Below are 26826 nucleotides of genomic sequence, written 5' to 3'. Positions count from 1 at the left end.
GGCTGGAATGTGCAAAGATCATTCACATATTTTATTTTCCTGGATCTCATGATTTGGTAAAGTGGATAGAACAGACTCATTGTGTTTGAGCAGGACAAAACCCAGGGAGGATGCTCAAGGGCATACCAAAACGTCAGATACACTTCTGTGAACACTTCTTAACCAACCAGGTAGAGATGACACGTTCTTGTTTTGTGTGTCTGCAATCCACCTGCATATACCTTCTCTATAGCACCCACCATGCAGTTTCCTTTAGTTTTTATATTTCTGATCATTGACTAGACTGTGTGGTTTTTTAGAGCGTACTATCTCTTATTTAATTCCTTTGTGTCTCTAGAATAATGCCTGGCAGATAATATACACCTAATGGATATGGCACCAGACCTTAGGTCTGTCTTGTGGTCCAGGACTTCATTTACCTCATCATGCTGCTGCTGCTGCTGCTAAGTCGCTTCAGTCGTGTCCGACTCTGTGCGACCCCATGGACTGCAGCCTACCAGGCTTCTCCATCCATGGGATTCTCCAGGCAAGACCACTGGAGTGGGTTGCCATTTCCTTCTCCAAACCATGATTATTTGTTGCCATTACTATCAAACTTTTTTGGAGGAAGGATTAAGAAGGTCAATACAGTCTGAATCAGGCCCATTTATTCCAGAAACTACAAAGTATTTTCATTAAAAGTGGAGTTGCTTCAATTTGGTTGAATACAAAGAATCGACCTTCAGTACAATTTGAAGGTAGTACTGGTGGTGTTTACATTTCCAGATTCCAAAGACAGGTTATGAGATATCTACATGCCAAGTGAAAAATAACGAAGCGAGCCAGCCAGCCAAAGGCAAATATGATATCATTTATATGTAGAATCGTAACAAATGATACAAATGAACTTACATACAAAACAGAAATAAACCTGGAGGCATAGAAAACAAACTTATGGTCACCAAAGGAGAAAGGCAAGGAGGGGTAAACTAGGAGCTTGCGATTAATATACACACACTTCTGTGCGTAAAATAGATAACCAACAAGGACCTACTGCCTAGCACAAGGAGCTATACTCAATATTTCATGATGCTCTATAAGGGAAAAAAAGAATCTGGAAAAAAATACATGTACATAAAAAAGAGAGAGAAAGTCATGTATATGCATATAAATAATTCTCAGAGGATAATAAGAATAAATATTTATTGAGCACTTACTATATGCCAAGCATATAGTTCCAGGAGCTTTACTTGAATGCTTTCATTTAACTCCTTGTCAGCTCTATGAGGTTGGAATGGTTAGTGATCACTTTTACAGATACAAAGACTAAGGAGATGGGAGTTTACAAAACTTGTCTATGGCATCAAGTTGGTGGGGGCAGGTTTGCTATGTTTTAAATTAAGTTTTCTTGATTCCTCAACTCATGTTGTAATCCAGAAAACTAAATTTCATGCCAGTTTTTGAATATTATTTGTATTTTCTTATTTATATATTTATAGATTTAAAACACTGTAATAAATATTTAATATTCAGAAGTGTTATTGTAAACATATTCATTTCAGTGGACTCTAATGAATAAGGAGTCCACATGCACATTTTAGCTTGCCTAATAAATGAATCATTTTCCAGTAAATTTTGGATTTCAACCTGCTCTTAATATTTTTGTTCTAAAGAGATAAAACAAAAGTTATAACCAGAGAGGACATGAAATAATTACAAGTAAGCTACTGATAATGAACCAAATACTTAATGTGGTTCTAAAATGGAATTGTGTATTAGTGATTTTAACATTCACAGCTGAATAAGTAACTCTACTTCTAATTTACACTCTGGGTATAAGGTATAGGAGAAAGGCAACATATTGCAGTTATCCTGGGAGAAGTTCTTTTGTGAATTTCATTCATACTATTCTTTACTAAAATGCATCAAATTCTGTAAATCCAAAATAATCACTTTTTTGGGGGGGGAGTATTACATGTATGTTGATAGCTATAGTAAAATTTATTATTTAAAAAATACATAGATTTATTCCTATTTTCTTCATTAAAAGGCCAGTGCTATGCCAAGATTATAATGTGATTCCAAATGTCACTGAGCTTTTTTTCAAGTTAAAAAAGCCTTAAATCAAAGGGAATTTGGTGCAAGTAAATTATTTTCTGTTCTCAGAAAGCTTGTGGGCAAAGTACCAATTTTATGAATATGGAAAGGTCTCAAAGTTCTCACTGAAATATATATTTGGATTATTAATAGAAGACAGTCATTGTTTTGCCTCTCTTTTTACATACAGTACTACTTTTAAACAATTAAGGTAACTTTAACAAGCAATTGAAATAGCTAAAGGAGTACCCATTAAGGAGTGTGTTATTTCAATGGATCATGTTGGTCAGGATACAAGTTCAAGCACATTAATTATCCCTAACAATGTGCACAAAGATAATGTTAAAAAAAATCACAACAGGATGTCCACAGTATTTCTGGTAATGTATCTATTTACAGAACACAATTAAACCTAGTTGAACGGTTCAGTTCAGTTCAGCCACTCAACTGTGTCTGACGCTTTGCGACTGCTCTGTGACTGCCGCACGCCAGGCCTCGCCGTCCATCACCAACTCCCAGAGTTCTCCAAACTCATGTCCACTGAGTGGGTGATGCCACCCAGCCATCTCATCCTCTGTCATCCCCTTCTCCTCCCACCTTCAACCTTTCCCAGCATCAGGGTCCTTTCAAATGAGTCTGCACGACCACGGGCTCTATGGGGCTCCCCGATATGCACTGCAATTAACACAATCTCCCATTTGTGTAACCTTTTCTTCTGTGAAGTGTTTAAAACACCCCTTGTCAGTATACCCTTGGTAATTAGTGGATATTTTCTAGAGCCAGTGCTCTGTAGATATGAAATTACAGCAAAGATTCAAAATATATAGCCAGTTCCAGGAAACATGTGTTTCCTAGCTCTGAAACTGACTTTGGTTTATAGATCGTTTCACAGCATCTAATTCTACCACTCCTCCAAGTAGAGTATACTTTACTGTGAATAATGAGTTTTAAAAATTTTATGATGGAGGTTGATTTTTTTTTTTAATCTCCAATTTGTTTTCAGAAAATTGTCATAACATTTAATTTACTAAAGATAAATATGGTTTCAATTTAAACCCAACTCCTGCTATTTGAATCTCATTCTCCTTTAAAAATGTCTCCAGTTGACACCGGTTTGAAAGTACAAACCTATAAATAAAAGACACAGTGGATTATAAAGACTCAATTTGTAATTATTGACTGAATTCTCAGAATCCAATTGTTTAGAAAGTTGTAATTTGCAGAGAACTGATTGATGGATTTGATTTTCTATTCAGTTTCTTCTATTCCTTTTTCCCTTAGCTAGATTTATAGTAACAAGTTAACATTTTTTATCTCCTCCCCCACCACAAGATGTTAGGTCAGATCAGGTAAAGGTCAAATCAGGAACAGCTACAGAGGAAACAAATTCTTTGCACATCTTTCTAAATGTTGCACGCTTCTTTTTTCATGCTTAAATACAGTGATATTTTTACAGTTACTTAAACTGGTAAACTTTTTCCAGACTCAGGCTGCTGCACACAGTTTTCTTTTTCTGGAATGAATTTCTCTTATTCTCAATAGCAATGCTCCATTCCATTTGTTCATGGCGTTTTCCCCAATTTACATGTGTCAGTTGAAATTTTTAACTGGCACCCCCCAGAGAGTGTATAGTCCTTGAATCCTGGGACTGGAATTTTATTTTTCTCACTACCATATTATCAGGGATGGAGGGCACACAGTAAGAGCTCAAGAGATACTCCTTGAGTCTGAATGGATAAAGAAGGTGTGGACAAAAATATAGTGGAATATATGTGGTGTATATAGTGGAATACCATTCATCCTTAAAGAAGAATTAAATAATGCTATTTGCAGCAACATGGATAGACTTGGAGAGCATCATGCTAAGTGAAATAAAATAGAGAAAGAAAACTATATGATTTTACTTATATGTGGAATATAAAATATGGCACAAATGAATCTACCTATGAAATAGAAACAGATTCAGAGATACCGAAAACAAATTTAGGGTTACCAAAGGGAAAAGGTGAGGTGAGGGGGAGATGAGGGGAGGGGTGGATTAGTGGTTTGGGATTAGCAGATGCTAAGTGTCAGACTTTATTTTTGGGGCCTCCAAAATCACTGCAGATGGTGACTGCAGCCATGAAATTAAAAGACGCTTACTCCTTGGAAGGAAAGTTATGACCAACCTAGATAGCATATTCAAAAGCAGAGACATTACTTTGCCAACAAAGGTCCGTCTAGTCAAGGCTATGGTTTTCCCAGTGGTCATGTATGGATGTGAGAGTTGGACTGTGAAGAAAGCTGAGCACCAAAGAATTGATGCTTTTGAACTGTGGTGTTGGAGAAGACTCTTGAGAGTCCCTTGGACTACAAGGAGATCCAACCAGTCCATTCTGAAGGAGATCAGTCCTGGGTGTTCTTTGGAAGGAATGATGCTAAAGCTGAAACTCCAGTACTTGGGCCATCTCATGCGAAGAGTTGACTCACTGGAAAAGACTCTGATGCTGGGAGAGACTGGGGGCAGGAGGAGAAGGGGACGACAGAGGATGAGATGGCTGGATGGCATCACTGATTCGATGGACGTGGGTCTGAGTGAACTCTGGGAGTTGGTGATGGACAGGGAGGCTTGGTGTGCTGTGATTCATGGGGTCGCAAAGAGTCGGACATGACTGAGCAACTGAACTGAACTGAACTATTATATTAATATATAGGACAAATAAATAACAAGGTTCTACTGTATAGCATAGGAAAAAACTATATTCATAGTGGAATTATTTTGCTGTAGAGCATAATCAACACACATAAATCAACGAATTTTCAATTAAAAAAATAAGAAAAAATACTACAGGTCAAATTTAAAAAAAGACATATTTGTTGAGTCAAGGACAGGATCTTAACTGTTACATCTTTCTGGCTCCAAAGCATGAAACAAAAGAGCAATAATAATAAGCTTGATCATTTTCTTTCACTTATTAAAGTGACGCTGAAACATTTTGGGGAGCCCTTCCATAGTTCTGTCCTGTTTGCAGCATCAGCAACTTTTTCCACAGACAGCAAGAGACTGACAGCAAACAGTCACTCTTTCTTTCCTGTTACCTACAAAATCTTCAATCTGTTTCATTTTTTTTCAAAAATATTCTCAATAAGAACTGGCCAACGCAACAGCTCTCGACACTTTTCATAACTTATTCACAATTTAAGAATGTTTTCTGAACTTCATTCAGTGCAACTTCAATGTTGCCAGTATGTTTCAAGAGACTCAGAGGTTCTTTCTTGGGTATAAGTGTTATTATTGCTTACTTGTTGCTTAGATACCAGGATAAAAATAATTTGTAAAAGAAAGGAGTGTTCTGCATAGAGGACAAGAAAAAGGTTTTATGTAATATACCCAGTTACCCCAGAAACAACAGTAAATTGTTTTAGAACCAAGTACGTAGAAATGCATTTAAATGAAGGCAAATTACTTTTTTTAGGAGGTTAATGTATACTGCTGCTACTGCTGCTGCTAAGTCGCTTCAGTCGTGTCCGACTCTGTGCGACCTCATGGACGGCAGCCCACCAGGCTCCCCCGTCCCTGGGATTCTCCAGGCAAGAACGCTGGAGTGGGTGCCATTTCCTTCTTCAATGCAAAATGCATGAAAGTGAAAAGTGCAAGTGAAGTCGCTCAGTCGTGTCCGACCCTCAGCGACCCCATGGACGGCAGCCCACCAGGCCCCCCCATCCATGGGATTTTCCAGGCAAGAGTACTGGAGTGGGGTGCCATTGTCTTCTCTGTAATGTATACTAAGTGCCTCGAATGCACTAGGCGAAAACCCAAAAGTATCTCACATCCTTGTCTTCTCATCTATCTGTCACTTAGGTGCAAAGTAGGCAATATCCAAAATGTTTTGATTCTGCACCCTTCCCAGACAAAGCCTTTTGAGCACTGCCCTGCATAGTATGCAAATAACATTTATTTATAAAAATGTACTGCCATTCTGTTTATTAACTTATCAGTCTTAAACCTAGACTTTTAAAAGGAAGATAAAATGAAATTAATATTTTAAAATCCTCCTAATCATAATTCTTAATCATCAGTTAAATCTCAAGGAACATCAAGAAAGGATTTGTTATTAATGAGCAGCTTAAATTCTTGATAATGTTAATATTTTTTTGCCAACAAGGGGCTTTCTTATTGAAAATACTGGGATTACGGGATTGAAAAAGATACATAGAGACTCATATATTGTACATATTAACAAATAAGTCATATTTAAAAATGTTTGGATAATATCGGGGCATGATATATTTTAGTGTGATTATCCAGAGCTATTAAGCAGTGGTAATTTTAGGAAGGCATCATGCTCACCCTTGAAGATGGAAGACTACAAGCCTCTAATGCTGTCTCGACTCGCTTCCGGTCTGCTGAGAACAGGCGGTATATGCTGTGAAGGGAAAGCAGGCCAGGTGAGAGAGCTGCAGATGCCAGCCGCAACACCCCACTCACTCAAACCTCGGCATCCCTCACCTGTAAAGATTTAAAATATAACACTTGCTCCAGTATCAGCATCTGCGCTCTGAAAGATATATGTGTGTGCTTTCCAAAATCAAAGTGTCTAATAGAAAATTAATATTTTGAGACAATGATGACCTGATTAAAAACCATTGCATTAAAAATGCTTCTAGTATTAAGCTTTAAAATAAATATCTTAACAATTTTGTTTCCTTGCTGCTACCCACTGCTCTGAAGGTGTACCTTGCTAATATTATTATTAATAAATAACTTTTTATGAGCAGAAGCTCACTGGTAGCTGTCAAAAGTTGAAGGCTTTTGACTGAATATGGTCTAGAAATGCACTTTTTTGGTCAGTGATTTTGCTTTAAAATATATAACTTAAATAATGGACAGTTTAATAATTTGGATTTATGGGTTCTATTGAAACATTAGGAAATCTATCACCCAGAAACCACCAGCCCCATGGGGAATCTGGTAGAGCTGAGTTATCCTTGTCTCTTTGAGACAGATTTTATTCTTCAGTTTTCCTTCTTGCCCCTGGCCTGCTTTGTCATGGATGTTCCCTGCCTAACTTCTGTTGACCTTTGAGTTTGCAACCCTTTTTTCAAGGCTAGTGTCATCTTGGAAGAAAGAGGCATCACGGTTGCCTAATTTCCATTCCTAGACTAGATCTGGGTCTCAGATGTTCTTTTAGGTTTAACAGCAAAGGTCTCCCATCCCCTCCACCCACTTCCTGCTTTGGAGTCCCTTGAAAGTGATGCCACGGGGAAGGAGGAAGCCCAGGAAGCCTCTGTGAGGAAAGCAGCTGCACCGATGCACATACAGCGCATGTGGGGCCTGGCGACCGCACAGCTCCAGGCTCCCCTGGACCAGAGCAGAGCCACGGCACAGATTCAGGTCTCTGAGGAAACAGAAAGAGAAAATAATGGGAATCGCTCGCACAGCTTACTTTTTGAGAGGAATGCGTCCTTCTGGAGTGACTTGCAGCTTAAGTTTAGTATACCTGTTGGAGAAGCAGAAAACAGTGTTTAATTTTTTTAAAAAAAGCTTTTTATTGAAGAATCAAATGCATAGAAAAAGGCTTTTTCATATGTAGTTGGCTGAATTTTCAGCTATTGTCTAGGTTTCTGCAATCAGCACCCATATCAAGAAAAAGAATATTCTTATTTTAATAGAACCCCAGGAGCCCCTCTCATGCCCCTTCCAGAGCTGGTCCCCCAAGAGCAAACCATTATCCTGCCTTTAAACATTCACATTCATTTTGCACTTTACATAATAGAATCACACTCTTTTATGGCTTCTTTCACTCAATATTATGTTTTCAAGATCCATCCATATATTTGCTTTTCACTATGAATCTTTCCCTTTCATTGCTGTATGGTATTCCATTGTGTGAATATAAAACTGCACTTATCTCTTTCACTGCTTCTGGGTGTGTAGATAGAGAGAAGGCATAGGAAAGCTTCAGTTTGGTTCAGTTCAGTTCAGTTGCTCAGTCGTGTCCGACTCTTTGCGACCCCATGAATTGCAGCACGCCAGGCCTCCCTGTCCATCACCAACTCCCGGAGTTCACTCAGACTCACGTCCATCGAGTCGGTGATACCATCCAGCCATCTCATCCTCTGTCGTCCCCTCTCCTCCTGCCCCCAATCCCTTCCAGCATCAGTCTTTTCCAATGAGTCAACTCTTCGCATGAGGTGGCCAAAGTTTTGGAGTTTCAGCTTTAGCATCAGTCCTTCCAATGAACACCCAGGACTAATCTCCTTTAGAATGGACTGGTTGGATCTCCTTGCAGTCCAACGGACTCTCAAGAATCTTCTCCAACGCCAGAGTTTGAAAGCATCAATTCTTTGGCGCTCAGCTTTCTTCACAGTCCAACTCTCACATCCATACATGACCACTGGAAAAACCATAGCCTTGACTAGATGGACCTTGTTGGCAAAGTAATGTCTCTGCTTTTTAATATGCTTACAAACTCTATTGAGGAGTATATAACTGGGACACCAACTGCTCATGCACACAGCCATTCCATTCCTAGGTGTAGATGCAACAGAAATGCTTACAGCGTGTTCCCCAAAAGGCATGCTCTAGAATGACCATAGCAGCGATTCACAGGGAGATGCCTGTTGGAAGTGGACATCTGCAATAGGCATGATGAGCCAACTAGCTGTTTTACTAGCTGTAACGTGCTATGTCCACGTGTCACTTTACACCAACATTCTGTGTGGCGCAGCAGATTTTCCAGAAAGTCTGTTAGATGAAGAATGGTAAGGAGACAATTGAAACAACAACAAAAGCGGAATAAAGGGAGGAGGAGAGGGGAAGGCATGTAGGAATGGTCCTGAAGGTGACAAAGTAATGAGATGAGAGGATGACACGAAAGAGCATTCGAGTAAACCCGTGAAGTCCTGGTTAACAGCAAAAGAAATTCATGGAAAAGTATGAAAAAAATGTGGACTGGAGTCTTTGGTTTGGAATGATGGGTATGTCTTACAGAAGAGGGAAGACAGAAAGTTATTAAATAAAAATAGAGGACCACCTAGTAATGTTTCCATTTGTGGTTTTGATTTCAAGGCTTTCCAACCTCCTGAACATGCAGTGTCCAAACTGATCACAACCAGCTTTCCTACTTGCTCATCTGGCAGAAATCATTATTTTCCTTGGTCAAATAAATTTCAGAAAGACTATGTAATTCAAGAGTGACTGGGTACTCCTGATTTGCTTTTTTTCTTTTCCTTTTCATTCTGCTTTTTCCTTTACATTCTTTTTCTCCTTTCTTACTAACAGTTGCTATGATTGTCTAGAAGGACAGGAATCAGGACATCAGCTAACTGAATTAAGCTGCATCTATCAGAGATCTTAGACTCTGGAGAATTGAGTCCCATATGTTGTTCGTTCTCTTCCTCAGATTAATAATTGGTGCAATGCAGGCAGATGTAGGGCTGAAGACTCTCTGAGATGAATAATTTTTGATTCTGGGCATAGTTGCCAGGATTTAGAAGTATCTCCTTACTGAGTGTCAAAGGCATTGACATTCAGGCAAGCTCAGTGTAACACAGACTCTGAGTAGAGCTCAGAGGAAAGAGCAATCTTTACTGGAAGTATTCCAATTCCAAGCAGTGAACCTATCAGTTCTCTAACAAGTCCCAGAGGGAAATTTATGTTTATCAATGTGAGAAGCCAGTGCAGTATAAACAAAAGACTCACAAAGGAGAAAGGAAACTGACTCAGATGAAGCAACACCCTTTGCAATAAAATTAGAGCTACTTACGCCTTTTCCAGAAATGCGTCCCTGGACATGTTTTGGGCCAGCAGGTTTGTTGCCAAACTGAAAACTTCATTTGTCCATTCCTGAAAAATGTGAATCACACTTTCATTAGCTTAAATACTGTGCAGTCATTAGACATATGTTTTTAGCGAGGCTACTAGGAAGACAAATTAGTTCAATTTGTATGCCTAAGGGTTTTTTTTCCCTTTTTTTCCCTCTGTTAAAATGACACAATTAAATTCAAATCACTGAATGACTACTCTTTTCCTAAGGAAATGTTATTTACCCATGAACAAAATTTTACCTGCTTTTTAAAATACCTACAGATAAAAAAAAACTGATATATTGCCTTTAATAACCAAGTATGTCTCACTCTTTTTCTTGCATTATTAACACATAGAGAATTTTAAAATGTAGTCAATTATATTTCCAACAGGGCTTCCCAGGTGGCGTTAGTAGTAAACAAGCCACCTGCCTATGCAGGTTTGATCCCTGGGTTGGGAAGATCCCCTGGAGGAGGAAATGGCACCCTGGTCCAGTATTCCTGCCTGGAGAATCCCATGGACAGAGGAGCCTGGCGGGCTACAGTCCATACGGTACCAAAGAATCAGGTATGACTGAAGTAACTTAGCACATATGCATATTTTCAACACATCTCCAAATAAGATCTTCCTATTTTACTACTCAAGTCAAAACAGCTACACCAGGGAATCTTTAAATGTTAATTACAGTTCTAGAAGTCTCTCAACTAGCTGCAGTCCCAGTGTCACACAATACTCAGTACTGTTCCCTCCCCTCAGCTCTGTCCATTCCTTACTGCTGCCCTAATCCCAATCCCTACCTCACACCATCCACCTCTGATTTCTCTTGGCATCCAAAAAAAAAAAAAAAAAAAATGCAAAAGAACAAATCTACAAAAAAAGCTGAAGTTCCATTCTGGGTGATGATTTGGAACACTCAACATTCTGGGCTGCAAAAAAAGTCTCTAAGAGAAGATGAGATAAGAGCTAAGTAATGTAATCATCTGATGTTGTAGTTGACTTGACTCCCTCTTCAATGTTCAACAGCTTTTCCATCTAATTTTGTTATTTCTACTATAGTTTTTATTGTTATTTTGTGTTTTGCCTCCTGGTTTATGATAATATGCAAATAATATGCCATCATGTAATACAGAAATAATAGAGGTAAAACTTGGGGTACCAAATGATGGGGGAGGGAAAGGGACACTCTAAGCAGAGTTTTGTGTGTTCGTTTTTATTTTAAAATATTGAGTTTATTTAGAAAAATCAGCACAATATAAACTGGCACACAAATAGTTATCAATGACAGATGCTCCTATCCATTCAAGTATAGATATGTAACTCCTTAAATTAAAGATCTTTAATTTTCTTGAGAGTCCCTTGGACTGCAAGGAGATCCAACCAGTCCATCCTAAAGGAAATCAGTCCTGAATATTCATTGGAAGGACTGATGCTGAAGCTGAAACTCCAATACTTGGGCTACCTGATGTGAAGAACTGATTCATTGGAAAAGACCCTGATGCTGGGAAGGATTGAAGGTGGGAGGATAAGGGGATGACAAAGGATGAGATGGTTGGATGACATCACTGAACCAATGGACATGAGTTTGAGTAAACTCCGGCAGTTGGTGATGGACAGGGAGGCCTGGTGTGCTGCAGTCCATGGGGTCACAAAGAGTCGGATACAACTGAGTGACTGAACTTAACTGAACTGAATTTTCCTTGACCATAAAGAAAGCTGAGCACCAAAGAATTGATGCTTTTCAACTGTGATGTTGGAGAAGACTCTTGGGAGTCCCTTGGACTACAAGGAGATCCAACCAGTCAATCCTAAAGGAAACCAGTCCTGAATATTCATTGGAAGTACTGATGCTGAATCTGAAGCTCTGATTCATATACTTTGGCCCTGTGATGTGAAGAACTAACTGATTGGAAAAGAACTGACTGCAGTGTGGTGTGCTGCAGTCCAAGAGTTGGCTGTGACTGAGCAACTGAACTGAACTGAATTTTACCTGAAGACTTTTAAATTCTGGGGTTATATAAAATTAAGCAAAAAACATTCACATTAAGCACAGATCAATTTTGCACAAATAAGTGTGATCAAGCCACTTAAATTATCACCTGAAATAACTTGGACTTCAAAGAAAAATCTCAGATAACATTATACACCATATGTTCTGTAAAAAGATTCACATTATTCTGTGGGTTATAACTTAATGGCAGAATTTAGTTAGAATGGGGAGTAGCCTAAAATGAATTGGAAAAAAAGAAGGGAAGTTGTAACAAGAAAAGTAGAGTTGGGGAAAAATAAATTAAAAAAGAAAAGTAGAGTTTGGGGACTTCTGTGGTGGTTAACTGGTTAAGACTCCATGCTCAATTATGGGGGCTCAATTATGAAGCTGTCACAGTCCAGGTGAGAAGTATTGACACTCTACAGATTGTTAGTGGAGGGCTTGGGGAAGACAGTTCAGAAGAGCTATCAGTGAAGTAAATTTGATGGACACAGAGGAAAACTTTGGAATAACTCTTAATAGCTTTAAAATAAAATGTCCTCAGATTAGATTACTTTAAACTAAGAGTAATAACTACTGGCACTGATTTTCAAAATATGTTTCTGGTATAATACTTAATATTTTTCAGGTTAGGGGTCAAACTGTAGACTTTTCCAACTCCAAGGAAACCTTGAGTGTGTGTGTGTTAGTTGCTCAGTCATGTCTGACTCTGCAACCCCGTGGACTGTAGCCCGCCAATTCCTCTGTCCATGGAATTATCCAGGCAAGAATACTAGAGTGGGTTGCCATTTCCTTCTCCAGGGGATCTTCCCAACACAGGGATCAAACCCAGGTCTCCCACATTGCAGGCAGACTCTTTTTCACTATCTGAATCACCAGGGAAGTCCATGGCAACCTTACGCATTGGTAAAAGTATTTATAATTGAGGGCAGTGTACCATTTTGTATATTTACTGGGGGCCAATTGCACAACAGAAATAGGTACAGTGAAGGTATTATTAAGAGCTAGGGAGATTTAATTTGGCCTGACATTTAAGGTTGAAAGCTAAGACCTCTATTACATTCAGTTCAATAGAAATATAATGGGAGGTACACAAATAATTTAAAATTTCCAGAAGCCACTTTTTTAAAAGGTAGAAATAAACAGGTGGAATAAATTGAATAATAAATTTTATTTAACCCAATATTTCAAACATATTATTTGCCATATAATCAACATAAGATTATTGGGCAATTTTGTTTTCTTCTTATGCACTTGGTCTTTGAAATGAAGTGTCCATTCTGCACTTACAGCTATCTTAATTTGCACTGGCAACCTTTCAAGGGTTCAACAGCCAGACATAGTTGGGAGTTGTGGCTGCATTATTGGTCAGGACATGTCTTCTAGAGCCTTTGCTCTTTCTATGGGTTCTTTATAAAGCCAGTTGAAGGGCTGCATCATCACCACATTCACTGAACAGCCACAGCTCATTCAGAAAGTAAGGCATAACTTATTTCATCACATTCTCAGAATGTGAGCATCTTAATTCCCAAGTATGGAATTCCTAGAATTCACTGATTTCCTGTAGCCTTTTGAGGTATGCAGAAGATCTGATCCAGCCTGAATCAAAGACTCAAGGTCTCAAGCAGTGACCAAGACAACTTTAGAAACAACATAATCCTTGGCTAGGTACTGGTGTCAGTCCATATTATATGGAGCTAAAACAGCATGGTATGTTGCAGTCCATGGGGTCACAAAGAGTGGGACATGACTTAGCAACTGTACAATAAAAAAACAGCATGTGTTTACTTTGGGCTCCCCAGAACCTGAGACAGGATTTAGGAGAAATGGGTTTATTATGAAGTGTTCTTGGGCAACATTATCAGGAAGTGAGCAGGAATGGGAAGGGAAGAGGCAGAAGGGTGAAGTACCAAGCAAACTCTGCAGATGGTAATTTTGGTGTAATTCTTCCCTGTGCAGAACACTATCAAAACTTGAACTTTCCGATGAGCAGAAAGGGAGCTGGAGTTTGAAGATCCCTGTGCCTAACCCTCTTGGAGGGCACAAACAAAATTTTGTGCACACCAGGACCCAGGAGAAAGGAGCAGCGACCACACAAGAGACTGACCCAGACTTGCCCATAAGTGTCCAAGAGGCTTTGGTGGAGGCGTGGGTCAGCAGTGGCCTGCTGCAGGGTCAGGGGCACTGAGTGCAGCAGTGCCTGGGACCTTTTGAAGGAGGTCGCCATTATCTTCATTACCTCCACCACAGTTTGGTCTCAGGTCAAATTACAGGGAGTGATCACAGCCCCACCCATCAATAGAAAGTTGGATTACAGATTTACTGAGCATGGCCCCACCTATCAGAACAACACCCAGTTTCCCCCTCAGTCAGTTTCTCTCATCAGGAAGCTTTCATACACTTCTTATCCTTCTCCATCAGAGGGCAGACAGACTGAAGACCACAATCACAGGGAACTAAGCAATCTGATCACATGGTCCACAGGCCTGTCTAACTCAGTGAAACTATGAGCCATGCCATATAGGGCCACCCAAGACAGATGGGTCATGGTGGAGTGTTCTGACAAAACGTGGTCCACTGGAGAAGGGGATGGCAAACTACTTTGTATTTTTGCCTTCAGAACCCCATGAACACCATGAAAAGGCAAAAAGATAAGACAATGAAAGATGAACTCCCCAGGTTGGTAGGTGCCGAAAATGCTACTGGAGAAGAATGGAGAAATAACACCAGAAAGAATGAAGAGATGGAGCCAAAGCAAAAACAACAGCCAGTTGTGGATATGACTGGTGATGGAAGCAAGGTCCGATGCTGTAAAGAGCAATATTGCATAGGAACCTGGAATGTTAGATCTATGAATCAAGGCAAATTGGAAATGGTCAAACAAGAGATGGCAAGAGTGAACATTGACATTTTAGGAATCAGTGAACTAAAATGGACTGCTGCTGCTGCTAAGTCGCTTCAGTCGTGTCCGACTCTGTGCAACCCCCTAGACGGCAGCCCATCAGGCTCCACCATCCCTGGGATTCTCCAGGCAAGAACACTGGAGTGGGTTGCCATTTCCTTCTCCAATGCATGAAAGTGAAAAGTGAAAGTGAAGTCGCTCAGTCGTGTCCGACTCTTAGCAACCCCATGGACTGCAGCCCACCAGGCTCCTCCACCCATGGGATTTTCCAGGCGAGAGTACTGGAGTGGGGTGCCATTGCCTTCTCCACAAAATGGACTAGAATGGGTGAATTTAACTCAGATGACATTTATATCTACTACTGTGGGCAGGAATCCCTTAGAAGAAATGGTGTAGCCATCATAGTCAACAAGAGTCCAAAATGCAGTACTTGGATGCAATCTGAAAAATGACAGAATGATCTCTGTTCATTTCCAAGGCAAACAATTCAATATCACAGTAATCCAAGTCTATACCCTGACCAGTAATACTGAAGAAGCTGAAGCTGAACAGTTCTATGAAGACCTACAAGACCTACTAGACTAATACCCAAAAAAGATGCCCTTTTCATCATAGGGGACTGGAATGCAAAGTAGGAAGTCAAGAAATACTAGAGTAACAAGCAAATTTGGCCTTGGAGTACAGAAAGAAGCAGGGCAAAGGCTAATAGAGTTTTGCCAAGAGAACACACTGGTCATAGCAAAAGCCTCTTCCAACAACATAAGAAAAGACAACCATGGACATCACCACATGGTCAACACCGAAATCAGATTGATTATATTCTTTGCAGCCAAAGATGGAGAAGCTCTATACAGTCAGCAAAAACAAGACCAGGAGCTGACTGTGGCTCAGATCATGAGCCAAATTCAGACTAAAATTAAGGAAAGTAGGGAAAACCACTAGACCATTCAGGTATGACCTAAATCAAATCCCTTATGATTATACAGTGGAGGTGACAAATAGATTCAAGGGAATAGATCTGATAGACAGAGTGCCTAAAGAACTATGAATGGAGGTTTGTGACATTGTACAAGAGGCAGTAATCAAGACCATCCCCAAGAAAAAGAAACACAAAAAGGTAAAATGGTTGTCTGAGGAGGCCTTACAAATAGTTGTAAAAAGAAGAGAAGTGAAAGGCAAAGGAGAAAAGGGAAGATATACCCATTTGAATGCAGAGTTCCAAAGAATAGCAAGGAGAGATAAGAAAGCCTTCCTCAGTGATCAGTGCAAAGAAATAGAGGGAAACAACAGAATGGGAAAGACTAGAGATCTCTTCAAGAAAATTAGAGATACCAAGGGAACATTTCATGCAAAAATGGGCATAATAAAGGACAGAAATGGTATGGACCTAACAGAAGCAGAAGATATTAAGAAGAGGTGGCAAGAATACACAGAAGAGCTATACAAAAAGATCTTCATGACCCAGATAATCACGATGGTGTGATCACTCACCTAGAGCCAGACATCCTGGAATGTGAATTCAAGTGGGCCTTAGAAAACATCACTACGAACAAAGCAGGTGGAGGTGATGGAATTCCAGTTGAGCTATTCCAAATCCTGAAAGATGATGCTGTGAAAGTGCTGCACTCAATATGCCAGCAAGTCTGGAAAGCTCAACTGTGGCCACAGGACTAGAAAAGGTCAGTTTTCATTCCAATCCCAAAGAAAGGCAATGCCAAAGAATGCTCAAACTACCACACAATTGCATTCATCTCTGGCTAGCAAAGTAATGCTCAAAATTCTCCAAGCCAGGCTTCAAGAGTATGTGAACCATGAACTTCCAGATGTTCAGGCTGGAATTAGAAAAGGCAGAGGAACCAGAGATCAAATTGCCAACATCCACTGGATCATCGAAAAAGCAAGAGAGTTCCAGAAAAATATTTACTCCTGCTTTATTGACTATGCCAAAGCCTTTGACCGTGTGGATCACAACAAACTGTGGAAAGTTCTTAAAGAGATGGGAATACCAGACCACCTGTCCTGCCACCTGAGAAATCTGTATGCAGGTCAAGAAGCAACAGTTAGAACTGGACATGGAATAACAGACTGGTTCTCGATTGAGAAAGGAGTATGTCAAGGCTGTATATTGTCACCCTGCTTATTTAACTTATATGCAGAGTACATCATGAGAAACTCTGGGCTGGATGAAGCACAAGCTGGAATCAAGATTGCCGGGAGTAATATCAATAACCTCAGATATGCAGATGACACTACCCTTATGGCAGAAAGTGAAGAAGAACTAAAGAGTGTTTTGATGAAAGTGAAAGAGGACAGTTAAAAAGTTGGCCTAAAACTCAACATTCAAAAAACTAAGATCATGGCATCTGGTCCCATCACTTCATATCAAATAGATGGGGAGACAATGGAAGCAGTGACAGACTTTATTTTTGGGGGGCTCCAAATCACTGCAGATGTTGACTGTAGCCATGAAATTAAAAGACACTTGCTTCTTGGAAGAAAAGCTATGACCAACGTAGACAGCATATTTAAAAGTCAGAGATATTATTCTATCAGCAAAGGTCAATCTAGTTAAAGGTCTGGTTTTGCCAGTAGTCATATATGGATGTGAGAGTTGGACTAAAGAAAGCTGAGAGAATTGGACATAAAGAAAGCTGAGCACTGAAGAATTGATACTTTTGAACTGTGGTGTTGGAGAAGACCCTTAAGAGTCCCTTGGACTCTCCAAGGGTGAGTGATCCAACCAAGGTGATCCAACCAGTCCATCCTAAAGGAAATCAGTCCTGAATATTCATTTGGAGGACTGATGCTGAAGCTGAAGCTCCAATACTTTGGCCACCTGATGGGAAGAACTGACACACTGGAAAATACTGATGCTGGGAAAGATTGAAGGCAGGAGGAGAAGGCGATGACAGAAGATGAGGTGGTTGGATGGCATCAACGACTAGATGGACATGAGTTTGAGCAAGCTCCAGGAGTTGGTGATGGACAGGGAAGCCTGGCATGCTGCAGTCCTTGGGGTCGCAAAGTCAGACACAACTGAGCGACTGATATGAACTGAACTGTGCCTGTCAGTCTTGGGTCAGGGCTGCTGAAGGGGATGGCAATCCTCAGGCCTTTTCTGCTTTCCTTGATAGCAAAGGGGGTTCTGGCATCCAGAGGGCACAGCCAACAAAGAGACATGGGTGCAGGTTGTTGAAAGTTAAAGCCAGTCCCCACAGGGTGTTGTGTGTGAACTGGTGAAACGGTTGGAGGGGATCTGGGCAGGGCACTGCTATGGGCAGCAGCAGAATAACAAATTCCAGGACGTTTGTTTGTGTACCAGAAGAAACTACACTGTGTAAATGGGAGATGGGTAACCACAGGATCGGAGAACTGGTTCACACAGGTTCTGGAACCAGGCTGCTCAGACTTCCATGTGCATACAGATCACTTAATGATTCTTGTTGTTGTATAGATAGATGCTGATGTGGATGCTGGGGACTGGAGGCAGAGAATCCTCATCCCAGGGGAGGGCCATGCTGGAAGCAGGAGGATTTACAGCCCTGACCAAAAACTTGGTAGAAATGTTGGACTTTAAGCTCCACACCAAATCATCTGACTGAAACTCTGCATTTCCCCAAGAAACCTGTATATATTTCATGCATGTTAAAGTGTAAGCATTCTTCTGGGCCAGGGGCAGCACTTTGAGGAGCAACCCGCTCCAGGACCTGACTTAGGAAGCATTACTCTAATCTTTGTCTACTTGCTTCTCAGGCAAAGAAGGAAATAATTTTGGCTATTAGTTTTAGAATAACCCCAAAGCCCTTCCAGCTGTATTAAGAACAATGTGACTAAGAAGTGTGGCCAAAGCAGCTTAGAGCAGCCTTGGCTTATCATGAGATTATGACACAGTCTTAGCTTCAGGATAGATGGATCCTATACTGGCAGTGTTCTCATTTATCCAGTGCTGGGCCCTAGTTAGTATAGCTTTGGAAGGATGGCTTCTTATTTAATCTGGAGGATTTGTATTTCAACTTTCACAGGCAAAGTTCTGATGATTACCACTAAGCTGGGTTCAGCCCCTGCTGTCTAAATCCTGAAGCTCTTTAAGTTAAGTTTTCTGCCTTAGGATCAATCTCTTTTCCTGATGAGGACTACAGAGGCCTGAACTAGAGAAAACAGATCTAAAAATCACCTGTCATGGAATTTCATCTGGAGCTTAAATGCATGTGTTCTGTAAGATGACTTCGGCAATTCCCTCACCCCAGGGTCGTTACTGAGATCCCAGTCTTGACACTATTAAATTTTCCAGACCTGTTACAAAGTTGTTGTTGTTCAGTCGATCAGTCACGTCCGACTCTTTGCCACATGGACTGCAGTGTACCAGACTCCTCTGTCCTCCACTGTCTCCCGGAGTTTGCTCAGATTCCTGTCCATCAAATCACTGATGCTATCTGACCATCTCATCCTCTGCTGCCCCTTTCTCCTTTTGCCTTCAATCTTTCTAAGCATCAGGCTCTTTTCCAGTGAGTTGTAGTCATGCTTCCTAAGGCCACTTGACTTCACACTCTGGGATGTCTTGCTCTAGGCAGATGACCACATCATTGTGGTTATCTGGGTCATTAAGACCTTTTCTACATCATTCTTCCATGTATTCTGGCCACCTCTTCTTAATGTCTTCTGTGTCTGCTACCTCCTTACTGTTTCTGTCCTTTACCATGCCCATCCTTGCATGAAATATTCCCTTGAAATCTCCAGTTTTCTTGAAGGGATTTTTACTCTTTCTCATTTTATTGTTTCCCTCTGTTTCTTTGCAGTGCTCACTTAAGAAGGCTCTCTTATCTCTCCTTGCTATTCTTTGGAACTCTGCGTTCAGTTTGTTAACCTTTCCCTTTCTTCCTTGCCTTTTGCTTCACAAAGTTACTCTACTTTTATTTCTAAAGTTATTTCAGTTCTGTCATTCTTGCCACAGGATTTATGTGTTTGGTTAATATTACTAACAATTGTTTCACAATGTTCAGTTACTCTCATTGGTATTGTTAAAGTATTTACTAGGCACCGAGGCACCGACTATTTACTATTAGTAGATACTTTGCATCCAACAACTTAATTCTCATAGTAATTCTCTGGGAGGCAGGTACTGTTATTAGCCTCATTTTACAGATGAAAATTTAAGGTTTCAAAGCTCTTATAAAACTTATTTATATCCTCAGAGCTAATAAAACAAGTTTGGGGTTAGATCACTGGTTTCTTAGGATCCTAATCCTATACTCTCAGATACTATGCTTTTTATCATTTTGTCCTAGATAATTCTAGGTTGGCTGAACCAACCCAGAGGGATGGAATGGGGAGGGAGGAGGGAGGAGGGTTCAGGATGGGGAACACATGTATACCTGTGGCGGATTTATTTTGATATTTGGCAAAACTAATACAGTTATGTAAAGTTTAAAAATAAAATAAAATTAAAAAAAAAAAAGAAAAGTCCACTTTACTGTATTTAAAGCACTGATGTACAGTTGCTGCGGGCTAGGCACTGTTCTAACATTTTTGTAAGTAACTAACTCATTTAATCCTCACAATCACACAGTGAGATATTTAATGTTATTATCAGTCCATTTTTACCAATGAGAGAGCTGAGACACAGAGGCATTCAATTCAAGCGTAAAGTCTCACATCTAGTTACAGGCACACCTGAGATTTGAAACCAAGAAGTTTGCCTCTGGAGACTAAACACCTTACCACTATGTTACAGCAATGAAACAAAGTGCAAAGTTTATAAATACCTTACCACTATGTCATAACGATGGTAGAGGGGAAATGACAAAAGGGGTGAGGTTGATCACAAAGTGTCAGTCCAAAGCCTTAGAACTTGGATAGAGGAAGTCACAGATTCAACTCAAACTTGACTGGACTAACATGAAGAGAGAGATTCAGTCCAAACTTTTGGATCTAGTCATGCCATGTCTACCAGTCATGCTGTTGTTCAACAAGTGTTCACAGCTCGGAGAACATTTCTCCTATTGGCAATTCACACTTCTTAACTTTTTGGCTCAACTTATGAACACAAGTTGATATTTCTGTTTGAAATACAGATATTTCTGTTTCCCATTGTTCTGATGCATGCTATCTTTAGTATTTAATGTATTTTTAATCTTTCCTTTTTTCAGCATTACATATCTCTGTTATACCTGAAAATGCAGAAAATAGTGTACCTAACACATATCCAATTTAACAAATGGTACTATTTTGCGATATTTGCTTTAGTGCTTTTTAACTGTTATATTCTTAAGACACTGGTGCAGACTTATTCTGTGTTGTTCTTCTGCTTGATTCCATTCATCTTGCTTTCCCAGGACCAAGCTCTATTTTGAAAAGTAGACATTAAAGAATATCTATTTTCATATGATATTCTGAGGACAATGGTCTTTATCAGTGTTCAACAAACCCCTGAAGGCTAAATCCAGCCTGCCATCTGTTTTTGTAAATAAAGTTTTACTGCTACACAGCCATGCTCATTCATTTACATATTGTCCATGGATGCTTTTGTTCTATAGGGGCCAAGTTGAATAGTTGCCAACAGAGACTCCCAAAGGGCAAAGTATTTACTGACTGGCCCTTAACAGAAAAAAATTTTGCCAGTCCTGGTATGGACTCCTATATGGCTATATAAAGTATTACATAAATCATATCAAACTGGATGCATCCTTTGGCCAGCTGCTATTTGCAATCAACATTATGTCTTTAAAATGTGTCCCTACTTCTTTAGATCAAAGTTATTAATTTTAACTACTAAACTATTCCACTATAAGAATGTGTGCTCAGTGGCTTCAAGTTTGACTCTGCAACCCCATGGACTGTAGCCCACCAGGCTCCTCTGTCCATGGGATTTTCCAAGCAAGAATACTGAAGTGGGTTGCCATGCCCTGCTCCAGGGGATCTTCCTGACCCAGGAATTGAACCCATATCTCTGGCATCTCCTACATTGCAGGCAGGTTCTTTACCCACTGAGCCACCTGAGAAGCCCTCCAGTTGCTTCTTATATATATAAGAATATAAAATTTATTAATCCTTTCTTTTGTTGATGGACACACATGGTTTCTTTGCACAAACCAACTTCCTGCTGCCTCAAGCCACATCCAGAAGTTTCTCTCGGGTAACTACTATGGTGATGTTTTCTTTGGATGTGGCATCTTCAGCAGTACCAGATGCCACTGCTTGCTCAGCAAAGCAGTAAGGACCTTCTATGTTCCTTTTGGCAGTGTACAATACAGAGCTTGTATTTTCCTACATTTTAAAAAACACTTGCTATTATCAAGTGTTTGCAAATCTGATAGATGCAATGTGGGACCTTGGATTGGCCTTAATTGCCATCACTGATTTACCTGTCTGGTTGGCTTTGTTTAATTCCTGTCAGGGCTGTTCCACTTTATCTTTTCTGCAAATTTCCTGTTAACATTCATTTTTCTTTTGGTTATTTGTGCTTATTGTCTTTAAAAAGAGGAAAGTTTTGTTTGTTTGAGGTTTGTGCTCAAACACAGGGTGATAGTCAGTCTCAGTCTTATTGAAAAAACAGAGACACATAGTGACTGTCTCGTAAATGCCACCTACGATCGTGTCATGCCAGGCACCCAGTTTACGGCTGTGACCTGATACCAAACAGCTGGAGTCACAGAGAAAAGGCAGAGTGTGAACTCTGTCCTCAGAAGCATGTATTTGTTCAGTGAGATCTTTGGGGAAATAAAAACATTCTAAAAGGAATACTGAATCAATCTCTCTGCATATATTGAATATAACCAATTATGAGCCAATGGTTACCCTAATGAAATAAAAGGAGTCACAAATGATAATCTAAAAGCAAGTATTTTCAAAGTACCTGATTTGGAAACCTCAATCTATGTTTTTTTTTTTTTTAAATAAAAGACTCTTGGAATAAATAATTTAAAATGGAATATTTTAATATTTGTGAGACATATGAAAGTCCTAACAATTTTAATAGCTTTCCATTATTTTTTAGTTTGTTGGCAAACTCCTATTGCCATAATTGATAATGGTGTCATTTCCATTACTTCTGCTCATCAGCAGGCAGCAGGTTGGGATTTGAGTAAGAAAGAACAATGCATGGCTCATTCAGGGTTGCATTGCCTGGCTGAGCATGTTTCTCTTACCTGCTGGCAGGCATCAGAATTCATCTTGCCATGCATTTGTCTTAATGGCACAGTAAAGAATGTTTTCATCATGAAAGATGGTATATGAGCTGCAAAGACTTTCATTAAAAGCAGAAAAGACTGAGTAGTAACCGAGTTTATGGGTCTATATTGAGTATTTAGAATTTTGGCAAAATTTCTGATACAGTTCCCCTGTTTTAGGTGGCAGTGCTGATCTTATACCTTACATTCAAAATGTTCACCTGATAAAATATAACATAATTACCAAAACAAAACAAAAACCAGGAAGCATATAACAACCCAATATTATCAGAGTTGGGATACTAGAAAAATCATATTACTCAAACGACATAATATCAGGAAAGGTGCATATTTTCAGACCATGTGATTCAAATATCTTTAGTCTATAGTTGCCAAAACCACAGCTCAAATTAGCCTAGGAAATATGAGAATTTGCCAAGGACACTGGATCATTCCTGTAACTGGAAGAAACATCTGACAAACTGCAGCAAAAAATTGTGTATTTATAAGATCATAAGGAGCCAGGGGCCTGAATGGCAGAAAGACTTTCTTCACTGCTTTTTCACTTCTCTCTCTTCCTGATATCACTACTTTCTTCCTGATTGACCAGCTTCTTCTCCATGGTCACCAATTGCACCAAGAATTGTCACATATGGCTCCTCTCATCACTAGAGAGAGTCTGACTGATTTCCTACTTCCAGTATGAAAAATCCTGGGAAAGGTCTCTGACTTGTTGCTCTGCCTCTAGAACAATCCATTTGGATGTCCATGAGAACCAGATCACTGGGCCTGGAAGAGAAGCAGTGAGTAGACGCATGAAGAGTATAGAAAACACTGCATATAGCCATTCATGGGAGTATATGAAAAAGCAGGAAGAAAAAAGGATATGCATTATCCCACAACCTGTGTGGGATCTCATAGCTCTGTAACCATTCTTTTTATATCCCAAGAAATAGATATGCACTTGATGACCTGAGTTGACAGCATGAGTGAATGAATCTGTAAATAAAAGGGAATTACATCCATGCTATATAATTTATGCTTTGTGAAATTCATTTTTATGTCTCCCTTGTTATAAGTATTAAGTCACCATGGTTTGCTCTGGTGTTTTGGATAATAGCTTCACACATTTCCTATTGTAATTTGAACTGTGCTAGAACAGGTTATAAGAACTCAGAGTCCTGTGCATGGCAATTTCCAATTAATAAAGTACAGAAGCTTTAGTTTTAGGGCCTAGAGCATCTACATTGGCTTCATAGATATGCTTTATGCTTTGTTCTGTTTGGGGCTGCTTTCTGAAGACTTGTTGCTCAATTATTTTTCCCTGGATAAGTGAAGCACGCTGTAATAAATGGTACCTGATGGTCTAAGGAAGAGTTCAGTGTTCAAGTGCAGTGTTCAAGATATGGATGCAAGAATCACACTTGGAGAGCTAACAGTCTAGTATATCCCTAATCCTGCTCTTACACCTTTTGACATTCTCCTGAGCAATGGGAAAAGCTTAATGTGGTAACAGCAAATTGAAAAAAATCTTGAGAGAATTCTTCAGAGGGGGGAGAAAAACCCCAGAAGAGCAACATACTTGGTACAGAGTGGAAAAAGAGAAAAATGTTTGCTTTGGTTACGTTTTCATGATGAGAGGTTTTCAGTTGTATCACTGTGAGTCTCATGTATTTTTGAGCATTAGCTGAGGTGACATCCACCTCTCTCTCCAGCTAGTTCCTGAGTCATTGTTTATTTGTATAACTGAGAAAATGTCCATCAAATGCCTCAGATGAAATTTCCAAAGCTTTGCTTCCATGGCGTTCATGTCACGCCACCATATTCTTGAAGTGGTTCTGTCCCAAATGCTCACCTCACTTTTACAAAAACACTTGCTATTATAAACCCTAAGCCTAGCAGTATCCATGCAAATTACTACCTTGATTGCATTTACCACGGTATTATGTATTATAGACAGTAAAAATGTATGTAACCAGGTTCTGAAATTATAATTGATACTATATTTTTTAAGCAAGTCTATTTGAGGAGATCAAATAAAAAAAATTTAAAAGAAAAAAAACAACAGCTAATTTCTTTAGTAAGATGCATATCAAAGCTGAAAAAAGAGGAGCAATCACAATTTCTTGGGAATTAAGTGGTGCTGCTTTTTGTTAAATGGAATTTGTTTGACAAAACCAAAACTGCAATCCATGAAACTGATTGGTAACTACACGCAGGTACTTGCTCATTAAAACTTAGTACACATAATTTTAAAATATAATTTTCTCAATTGGAAACCAATTTGTTTTAAATAAACTTAATTATGTCCACCTCCATGTTTATTTTAAAACTTTTTTCAAGCCAGATTCTTCTTTTTTTTTAATGAAGGAGTATTTGGCTCTTGGTAGTTGACTCCACCTGTTAGTCCTTTCTCTCTGATAACTAGTCTTTGTCCTTGGTTCTGATGGCCTCACCTTCACTGCCTATGAAGGCAAAGGAAGGGTGAGTCTTAAACACAATCTGTGCTTGTCTTTTGATTTAAATTTACAATACTGATACCTGTTTATTTAACACTTCTCATTGACTCTTATATTGTTTATGCTTTTACTAGTTTATTTAAACATATATTTCATTGGGTTTCAGAACCCTACTCTGCCACTGCCTAGCTGTGGAACCCCTGCTGAGAGCTAATTTCCATTTTCTCCTTCTGTCCTGAATGAAATCTGACATTATTCAGGCCAGAAAATATAACTGAAAAATCTACTTTTTCCCAACGTCTCGAGCAGTGCGAGTGGCAAGGTGACACATGGTGAGTCTGGTGCCATCGGGAGTCTACTGGGAGGCTCTGAGAAAGTGTGGTTCCTGATTAGGGGTCCTGTCGTCTTACTGCTGGGAACACGAATAGCTGGAGTGGCAGAGGCATTCCTCTTAAATTTTGTGGGGTTTCTTTCATATTTATAAACAATATATTTGCAGTACTTTTTTTTAATTGACTGGTTTTAGAACTTAACTATTGATTTTCACTCTGGTTGATGAGGTTTTCTTAATTTATTTAATTGGAGCGTAATTACCACGCTGTGATGATTTTTGCCATGCATCAGTATAAATCAGCCGTAGGTATGCGTGTCTCCTCCACCTGGAAGCCTCCTCCCTCCCCACCCCATCCCCCTACACTGTCACGGAGCACAGGCTCCCGGTGCCCTGCTTCACGCATCGGACTCCCACTGGTCATTTATTTCATGTATAGTAATGTATATATTTCAATGCTATTCTCACCCTCTTCTCTCACTGAGTCCAAAAGTCTGTTCTTTACATCTATGTCTCCTTTGCTGCCCTGTATGTAGGATCATCGGAGAAGGCAATGGCACCCCACTCCAGTACTCTTGACTGGAAAATCCCATGGATGGAGGAGCCAGGTGGGCTGCAGTCCATGGGGTCGCTAAGAGTTGGGCACGACTGAGCGACTTCACTTTCACTTTTCACTTTCATGCATTGGAGAAGGAAATGGCAACCCACTCCAGTGTTCTTGCCTGGAGAATCCCAGGGACGGGGCAGCCTGGTGGCTACCGTCTATAGGGTCGCACAGAGTCGGACACGACTGAAGCGACTTAGCAGCAGCAGCAGCAGCATGTAGGATCACTGGTATCACCTTTCTGGATTCCATATATATGTGTTCATATATAGTATTTGTCTTTCTCTCTTTGACCTACTCTGCACTGATGAGGTTGCTGAGGTCTTAAATCTGTTACCATATCTCCCATCTCCCCTCCCCCTTGGTCCTGATAGAATTGTCATCACTAGTTTTCTTTTCCCCATCACTATAACTTCAAGCCACATACTCAAACCACTTTGTAATCCACCAATTAAAGATAGTGTCATTTGCTTCTCTGTTTGTGAAAGGAGGACATTTACCTGCAAATCTTTT

The 26826-nt window shown here is 39.8% G+C and overlaps 1 protein-coding gene across 3 annotated transcripts in view; it reads right to left on the bottom strand.

Annotated features, from left to right (window-relative positions):
• Positions 1-26826, bottom strand: part of PLCB1 (phospholipase C beta 1) — an 850060-nt gene that overhangs the window by 253867 nt on the left and 569367 nt on the right. For all 3 annotated transcript variants that reach the window (XM_055543363.1, XM_055543364.1, XM_055543365.1), the window contains exons 5-7: positions 9825-9904; positions 7503-7556; positions 6407-6482 (exon numbers count right to left, since the gene is read on the bottom strand). In XM_055543363.1, coding sequence (XP_055399338.1) covers positions 6407-6482; positions 7503-7556; positions 9825-9904 — 210 coding nt within the window. The remainder of the gene's footprint in view (positions 1-6406; positions 6483-7502; positions 7557-9824; positions 9905-26826) is intronic.

The sequence above is a fragment of the Bubalus kerabau genome, chromosome 13 (genome assembly GCF_029407905.1).
Source record: "Bubalus kerabau isolate K-KA32 ecotype Philippines breed swamp buffalo chromosome 13, PCC_UOA_SB_1v2, whole genome shotgun sequence".
Taxonomy (NCBI): Eukaryota; Metazoa; Chordata; class Mammalia; order Artiodactyla; family Bovidae; genus Bubalus; species Bubalus kerabau.
The sequence above is the reverse complement of the archived record's forward strand: the minus strand, read 5'-3'. Positions and strand labels throughout refer to the sequence as shown.